General features: G+C 47.2%; 1 protein-coding gene across 4 annotated transcripts in view; it reads left to right on the top strand.

The window, feature by feature from the left end:
- PDE8A (phosphodiesterase 8A) overlaps positions 1-8,815 on the top strand; it is a 136,418-nt gene that overhangs the window by 108,181 nt on the left and 19,422 nt on the right. For all 4 annotated transcript variants that reach the window (XM_067697842.1, XM_067697857.1, XM_067697847.1 and 1 more), the window contains 5 exons: positions 1,917-1,987; positions 2,263-2,427; positions 3,844-3,892; positions 4,138-4,273; positions 5,867-6,065. In XM_067697842.1, coding sequence (XP_067553943.1) covers positions 1,917-1,987; positions 2,263-2,427; positions 3,844-3,892; positions 4,138-4,273; positions 5,867-6,065 — 620 coding nt within the window. The remainder of the gene's footprint in view (positions 1-1,916; positions 1,988-2,262; positions 2,428-3,843; positions 3,893-4,137; positions 4,274-5,866; positions 6,066-8,815) is intronic.

The following is an 8,815-nucleotide window of genomic DNA, read 5'->3' on the forward strand; positions in this document are numbered from 1 at the left end:
TGCTTTTTTGTGTCCTGTTTAAGAAATCTTTCTCTATCCCAAGGTTATGAAGAATATTCCCCCATGTTTTCTTCTAGAAGCTTTATTGTTTTATCTTTCACTTGGGGTCTGTGATCCATTTCAAATTAATTTTTACATCTAGTGAAGGTAGAGATCAAAGATTAATATCCCCCCCGCACTGGGAAACCCAGCTGGCCCATCACCATGTTGAAAAACCATCTTTTGCAGTAGTATCATTATTGTAAACCAGTTGACTATAAATATATGGCCTGTTTCTGGACTCTATTTCATTGTTCTGCTAGTCCTTGCTTACACTGATACCACGATCGATTACTACAGTCATATGGTAAGTATTGATATCTGGTAGTATAAAGTTCTTCAAGATTATCTTGGCTATTCTAGGTCCTTTGCATTTCCATATAACATTTAGAATCAGCTTGTTAGTTTACACACACACAGCTTCTTGGGAGTTTATTTGGGAGTGTCTTAAATCTATAGAACAATTTGGGGAAAATTGAAATCTCGGCAACACTGAGTCTTCCAAAACGTAAACATGCTCTTTGTCTTTATTTAGGTTGCCTTTTATTTTTTCTCAGCAATGTTTTGCATTTTCAGTGTGTAAATCTTACATATCTTTCCATTAGATTTATTCCTAAATATTGATTTTTATGATGCTGTCATATGGTGTTTATTTATTTCAGTTTCCAATTGTTTGTTGCTAGTATATAGAAATATAATTGAATTTTTATGTATTGACCTTGTACCCAGTAACCTTGATAAACTAGCTTATTGATTATAAGAGTAGCGTTTGTAGATTCTTTCACTTTCTGCATACACAGTCATGACAATCTTTATACCTTTTATTTCTTTTTCTTACTTTATTGCATTCACACTATTGTGTGGTCTTTATAAGTATATGTCACTTTCATTATATTTTTAAATGAGAACAAGTCTTTTTATGACATAGTGATAGAAGAGTGGTTTTTATTTTTGGTTTAATGACCTTGTTGGGTAAAATGGAAAGATGGCAACCATGTGCTGATCACCAAAATTAGATTTAAGGAGTTTTGTTGGTCTCTGAAATTTAGAGCATTTGAGAGCCCCTGAGTTGGTTAATCTTGGTTGTTTCTCCTTGGGCCCCAGTTTGGTAAAATAAGGCTGACGCATAAGGCTGTGGAACAGTCTGTGGTCCTTTAAGACCTTTGGTAAACAGCATTTGGCCTGACAGTGGGGCTTTCAGGGAGAGACACAGAACACTATGTGAATATGTTTTCCTGCCAGTTCACTGCCCAGGCTTCTCCCCACCCCAAAGGAACTGGATCTTGACAGGAGCAACAAAAAAATTAACAAACTTTAGAGTCTAAGATTTGCTGCCTGCCTCACTTAAGATATTTACCTAACCCGTCTAGATTGAGCAGAACAGTGGAAAGCACCAAAGGATGCCTTGAAAAATTGAACCAGAAATTCATGTATTTCAGTTAATTGAGTTGTATTTATTGCTCCCGCCATATATGAAACAAGGAGCCTCTGTGGCATTGTCTTTCAGAACATTTTCACTCCTGGAGAGCAGCAAGCGGAATAATTATAAAGCCTTATTGTTAGAAACACAAAAAGAGGCTCACTGTTTGGCCCTGACTTGCTAGATTGTTTCCTCTGTTTTCTCTCTGGCCTGTGACCTCAGAACTTCAGTCTGTGGGTGCACGTGCAACCTAGTGCCTAGAGCTGAAGGAAGCAGAGTTGGTGATGCCAGAATCCCAGGCTTGTTAGGATGGGAAGGAAGCTCAGCGACCAGGTAGTTCTGGTCCTACCCCTTCATTGTGCAGCTGAGCACGCTGGGTGGGGCCTGGGGCGGGAAGGGAGACAGATACCCAAGGCTGTGAACACCCTGATTTCTGTATCACGTGATCTCTCCACAGTTTCCAGCCAGAGACGACGCTCCTCCACGGCCCGGATACATTCCATGAAGATCGAGGCGCCCATCACCAAGGTGAAACAGTTTGTGGTCCGTCTCCATTGAGCATGGGAGTCCCTTGTTCTCCTGGTTGATTGTTTTCAGCAAGAAGAACCACCAAGGGACCCACAACAATAACGATGCTCCTAGTTGTATGGAGCTGCCTCGTCTGAAGAGAGAGGATGCGGGACATGAGCACTTTAACCAGCCTTAAGTTAGCGTTGAGCCCTACTGCCAGCCTGACTCTCTGGATTGCTTTCCCATCGTCTTTAAGATTATGAAACTCAGGTCGTTTTCTTTCCGTATTATAGGCAATCAATATCATCAGTGCTGCCCAGGAAAGCAGTCCCATGCCTGTGACAGAAGCCTTAGATCGTGTGCTGGAAATTCTAAGAACCACTGAATTATATTCACCACAATTCGATGCTAAGGACGATGATCCTCATGCCATCGACCTTGTTGGGGGCTTAATGTCTGTAAGTGTAGTTGACCAGGCTGCTGGCTAGATCCTGCTGTTCTCATTTGTTTTCTCAGAGGTTATTTGTTTACGTGCTGGCCTACACAGCGCTCTTTGTGTGGGGCTCAGTCAAGGCCTAAACCCTCCATTGCTGCCCTCTGGCTGAGCCATCACCCACCTGCTGCCTGCCGCCCAGGGGGACCGCAGCTTGAAGCAGAGAAGGGAGGAGCACATTCTAGACAGCTAGCTAGTTTTAAGATTTTGAAGATGGGCAGAAAAGAAAAATTTATGAAATATTTCATAACCATAGTACAAAACAGAACGACTGTCTATGTCTAAAGAGGCACCGGGGGGACTTCCCTGGTGGTCCAGTGGTTAGCACTCCGTGCTTCCGCTGCAGAGGGTATGGGTTCGATCCCTGGTCCAGGAACTAAGATTCCCACAAGCCGCACAGCGTGGCGCCACCCCCCAACCCCCCCCCAAAAAAAAAGAGGCACCAGTGAATGGGGCGTGGTTTCCCTCTAGAGCATCCTATACAGATTTGGTGACTTCATGGGAAGGAAGGCCTTGGAACCATTTCATTAGAAGGAGGCTTTATACCATGGGCTCTTGAGGGGTCTAGATGCCTCCTCCACCCCATCTAGTACAGAGGCCTTACAGGGGAAGAACGACTTGTGGAAAACAGATCATTCCATTGCCATCTGTCACCTTTTTTGTCTTGGTGACAAAATTCAGAAGTAAAAATTCATCCCCCCTCCTAATTCCTGCTTTCTAAAGTCACTTGATTTCATAAAAATAAGGTTTTAAGCAAAAATCAGTTGGGTAGAGGGTTCCCAGCGATGATGATGTCTAGTTGTGGTCTTGTCTGTTTGAGACAGAGGCTCCTCCAGCCTGTAGGTGAGGGGGTGGGGAGAAAGGATGAGGGGCGGGGTGCGATAGTGCCCGGGGGTGAGGGGTGAAGAGAGGCAGCATGGGGAGAAAGCACCGCAGGGCTGAGGAGAGGGGCCCCTCCGGGGCTCCGGGGTAGAGCAAGGGTGCTTAGAGAGCAGGGAAGAATCTAGTTTTCCTGAGGAAGGCTGGTGTCCACAAGCGTTGAGGAGGGTGGCAGGAAACGGGGGGAAAGGGTTGAGGGCAGAGGGGCGTCATCCGGTCCTGAGTGCCAGCAGGACGCTGGGCTCTGGGGAGTCTCCCGAGCTCGCCGTCCTGGCGATGCCCCTACCCCCGAGTTGAGCAGGTCCGTGCAGCGTCAGGCTGTGTGCTCCTGGGTGAGTGACTGAGCTCGGGGTTGGCCGCAGAGGTGAGCACAGGGAAGCCTCGGCACGCACTGATGGGGAGGGCTGCCCGCAGCGTCCTCTGGGGCCCGCTGTCCTGGGGTTTTCAGGGAGTACAGAATAGCTGTGACTTCCCTTTCTCTTCTTTCCTTGATTTTTATCAGGACGTTTTTCGAAGACCATCCAGGAATGAGTATGTTCTTTCAACAAAAAGTAAGTTTCTCCTTTTTAGTTTTTTGGACCACTATTACTATTATAGCCATGCTTAAGTGATGAAAATAATTTTTTCAGGTAAAAGTTTTAAGATAATTTTTTTTTTATCAGTAAGAAGTTTTTTGGTGTATCATCAAAAATGAGAAACAAAGCAACCACCCCCTGAAGCAGAACTGTTCTCCCTAAGGAACAGTTAATGCTGTAAAGCCTCTTAATTTTGTTCTCCGAATCACATCACTTTGCAGACCTTCAGCAGGCTTCCAGCAGTGTGATCACCCCCACCTCCCTTCACGACATCCCATCACAGATAACTCAGGCCATGGAAAATGAGGAATCCTGGGACTTTGATATTTTTGAACTGGAGGCTGCCACTCATAAAAGGTGAGTCCACATGGAGCTCGGCAGACAGAGAGCTTGATTCCAAGGGCCGGTGTGGAGAAAGCCACCCAAGGAGTATGGTTTCTGCACAGAGCCAGTCCCTGGTCAGGGAGGAGGCTCAGGAAAGCACAGCAGGGCAGCAGGTGCCCTGAGTCACCAGGCCTAGGCCTCAACGAGGGGATCAGTGAGAAGCCAAGGGGAGTCTGCCTGGCGGTGACTTCCGCAGAGAGAGCAAGCGTGAGATTGAGCAAGTGATTTAACCTCTCCAAATAGCAGAGGTTTCTTTTTCTGTAAAATAGGGTTATTAATTTCTCCTGTAGGTAGTGATATGTTGAGATAGCAGCAAAGAGCCCCACTCAGAGCCTAGAACTAAAAATTAGAAATACACAGACATACACGTTGTTAAGAGCTGTCCCCAGATCTTGGTTGCTGTGTTGGTGACAGGCATGGGGACACCCCAAACTCCAGCCATCCTGATCTGAACGTGGTCACCGAGAGTAGGGTGGGATTGGGATTTTACCTTCAGTTTTGTACCTTGCTGGAGAAGAACGGTCAAGCAAAGGCGTGTGGTTGGCTTGGCACACAGCAAAGGGTGTCCCGGCCTGCTGCCAGCCAGCGTTAACCTTCAGGAGGGTGAGGTCCAGACCCTGGCAGACAGAAGGCCACTGCAGGAGAGGGGTGCTCTGCTGGCCGTGGGATAACTCATCGGGTCTCATCCCAGTCTGGGTGACGGTCCCCAAGCCAGCCCCTACCCTTGGCTCATATGCTCACAGTGAGTCGACCCTCTAAAACATTCTGTGTCCAGGTACCCCACACAGCCAGGGACTGTAGAAAAGAATATGCCCGTGGCAAACAGAGCTTTGGGTACCTGGTTTACATTACTGGTACGTTGTATTCGTGTGAACCTGGGACAAGGCAGGTCTGTTCAAGTCCTGTGAGCCCGACCACCTCTGGATACTGCCTCAGCAGAGCCAAGTTTCTTGATCTTCCAAGCAAAGGCCAGGTGCTGGATGAAGGTGACTTCTCAAGGAAGGGCCTGATTTGCTGGCCAGTTCGTCAGCTTCTCTGGGGAAACCTCCTCATACTGTAACACCCACTTCCAGATTGTCGAGACCGTCACATGACATGTGACAGCCTCTGGCTCATAGGCTGTCATCAGGAACTGTTGTTTTCTCCCACACAGGACATTTGGCCAGTGACATAGGTCCAGCAGGTCCAAAGGAGAGGATAGGGTTTAAGCTGGAGCAGGTTTAGCCTGGCAGCATGTTGATTTGAAGACTCTACTAGTGTCAGTAGGAGTTTGCATCAGGAAGGGCAGGGTGAACAAACCTCGCCCCAGCCAGTGGGGCGCACCAGGTGAATGAATGCTCCCAGAATTGGAGCTGGGCTCCACCCAAAGGTTGGCATTGGCTACCAGGAGAGAGGGCAACAGAGCGCCACCCGCGTGCCACCCACGTGCCACCTGCACAGGCTCCACTCTGCTGCCCTGCGCACTCTCTGAAGCCTGGCTCGGGTTTGCTTGTTGGATCTGAGTAGATCCAGCACTTTGCCTGTTTCTTTGCTTTGTTTTAACACTGTGGATGTTTTTCTCTGTAGGCCTTTGATTTATCTTGGTCTCAAAATATTTGCTCGCTTTGGAGTCTGTGAAGTCTTAAGATGCTCTGAGACAACGCTGAGATCCTGGCTGCAAATTATCGAAGCCAATTATCATGCTTCTAACCCCTACCACAATTCTACACATTCTGCCGACGTGCTTCACGCCACTGCCTATTTTCTCTGCAAGGAGAGGATAAAGGTGAGCTGGGTTTGTGCTCCACGCTTAACAGGCAGGAGCAGTGGGGCGGGCTGCTGTGCAGTGTCACTGCTCAGGAGGGCCCGGCACGGGTGCAGCCTGGCCCAGGAAAGGGGCGGCCACAGGAGAAGTCAGGCAGGAGGCCACGCTGTGGCTCTGGGGAGTTGATAATGAATTCATGACATGACTCCAGCCGTTCCTGGAAGAATAAGGAGCAGGGTTTGTTCTCCGGGGAGGAGGCCAGCAAGAACAGGAGAAGGCTGTTTTTCTGAGGGGTCTTACTCTGACCCTGCAGGCAAGGTTGGATATGGCCCCTTTAGGGCCCCCCGCATCCCTCAGAGTCAGCGGTGTTTGAGACCAAGTTCATCATCTTTGCCCAGCACTGCTCCCACCCAGGGTCACCTGCCTGGCCCAGAGTCCCATCCATCATCCAAGCAGATACCCACGTCAGAAGCCTGGGGTCATCTTCAGTTCTCTCCTCTCCTCCAGCCCCCAGCACCTGGTAGGTCATCTGACCTTGCTGACTACAACCCCTAAGTGTTCTCAGAATCGTCTTCTCCTCGCAATGCCCCTGCCGCCGTCCCGGTCAGGGCCCCGTCATTTGTCGTCTAGATGGTACCAAACAAGAACTCCTGGCTGCCCGGCCTCCTAGGGAACTCGCTCTGACCATATGGGTCCCAGGAGCAGCCTCCCATCTCCCACAGGATTTAAGCTTCAAACCCCACAGGTGGTGTGCACCACTCGCAACACACAGGCCATGTTTGGGCTGTGCTGAGCCACTTTTAGTTTCTAACGCTCCTGCCCTTGACATGCCGTTCCCTTTGCTGGTGCCGGCTTCCCTCACATCTCCCCCTGCCCTTCAGGAATCAACACCAGCCTTCATTCCTCTAGGAAGCCCTCCCTGGGGCACCCTCCTCCATGTCCCCACACCCTCCTGGGTACCTCCTGATTGTACCGTCCACTTCATTTGGACGGCAGGCTCCTTTCGTAGCCCAGTGCCTGTCCTGCTCCATCTCGTCGGCGCAGGGGAGGAAGGGCGAGGCTCCTAGCATCAGGTGCAGTGGCCACTGGCACCTACTGGTGGCCGTTCACAACTGGCCCAGGATCTGCCTGGGGGCCATGTAGCAGCTTTAGCTCCAGCTTTGAGGCCATAGGGGGATGGGAGTAGGTCCCAGTAAGGAGGGCGTCACGGGAGAAAGGTTCCATTCAGGGAATGTTACTGCCCACTCCCAAACCAAGCTTCCTTAGAAAGCCTTTTCACGTTGTCAATTATTTCATTGGGGAAATTTTCGAAGCAGCAACTAGACCTTCACTGATTTGCCAAAGTATTTGTTTATTTCCTTCAGCATCCATCATAAAATGGTACAGAGGGTCCAGGGAGCTCTAGTGCCTGGCCATTTCACTTTCAGAAGTATTGTATACTTGAGAGCAGTTGAATCAAACTGTTGGTTTTGTACCTAAGGAAACAGGGCCTCGTGAGGAATGAGACAGCGAGGCATCACTGCCTGATGTCCTGGCATCTGAGGAAGGCCACATGGTGGCCAGGACCAGCCCTGGCAGTCAGCAGAGTGAGGGCCAGTGCATCCCGGTCCCACTACCTCATCTGTACCTGCGACTAGTTAGTTGTAGGGAGGAGAGCAGCGTGCGGGGATGATTCCAGCACGTGGTCATGTTGAGTCACTCCCCACCCTGAAATCCTATCTTCTCAGAGCTGGGTCTCCCATTTGCGCTTTCTCTTTCCCTCTAGTTTGGTTTTTCGGGTTTTGTTGTTGTTGTTGTTGTTTTAATAACAACAGACTGTAGGCATAATAAGAGTCCAGAGAGAGGGCTGTTTTTATAAAGCATGAAGACAAATGGCAGAGGAGAGATGTCTGTGTCAATATGGTTCAGCATATAAAGACAACCTAACTTTTGCTGTAATTTATTGATTTTGAACTCCTCTATAGATAACATACAAATATATATTCAGAAAGCTAACTTATGAATTTTTAATAGCATTGATATAATTCACATCATAAAATTCACCCATTTAAAGATAAAACTGTTGAATTTCAATTTAAATAAATTTTACAAGACTGATTTATTAGATATACACCTTGTTTTCAAGTGTTTGTAGAATATTTCCAAAAATGATCTTATACTAGGACACAATTACTGTCTTGATAAACTTCAAAATTTCATAGACTATATTTTCTAACCACAACAAAAACTAGAATTTAATAACTAAAAGTTAAATAAAAAATGTTAGTCACTACAAATGAGAAAATATTTCAAACAATTTAGGGATAAGCAAGGAAATAAAGCCAAAAATAACAGTTTAGAAAACAACAAAATGAGAAGCCTATGTATCAAAACCTGTAAACTGGGAAGAGCAAAGTGATAATCCAGAATGATTCTTTGAAACACCAAGAGAATTAAGTTCTAGCCAAACTAATAAGAAACACAGTAAACACAGAAATACACACATTTGAAATGGAGATTAATAGAAGAAAGTACCATACACTTCTGTACTTAGAGTTTTAAATCAAATTAATGCTGGAAGTAGAAAACCAAGAGAGAGGTCAGTACCATGGGAGTTGTTTTTAAACTATCAACTAATTTCTTCAAAACCTGGCTCCTGACCCAGATGGACAGGTGAGTTCTTTAGCCCTCTAAGGAATTTTTCCATGTTACATAAACCGTTTCAAAGTCTTGAAAAAGATGGAAAACGTCCAGATCATTTTACAGAGTCACAAAACCCTGAAATCAACCTG

This window comes from Pseudorca crassidens, chromosome 1 (assembly GCF_039906515.1).
Source record: "Pseudorca crassidens isolate mPseCra1 chromosome 1, mPseCra1.hap1, whole genome shotgun sequence".
Lineage (NCBI taxonomy): Eukaryota > Metazoa > Chordata > Mammalia > Artiodactyla > Delphinidae > Pseudorca > Pseudorca crassidens.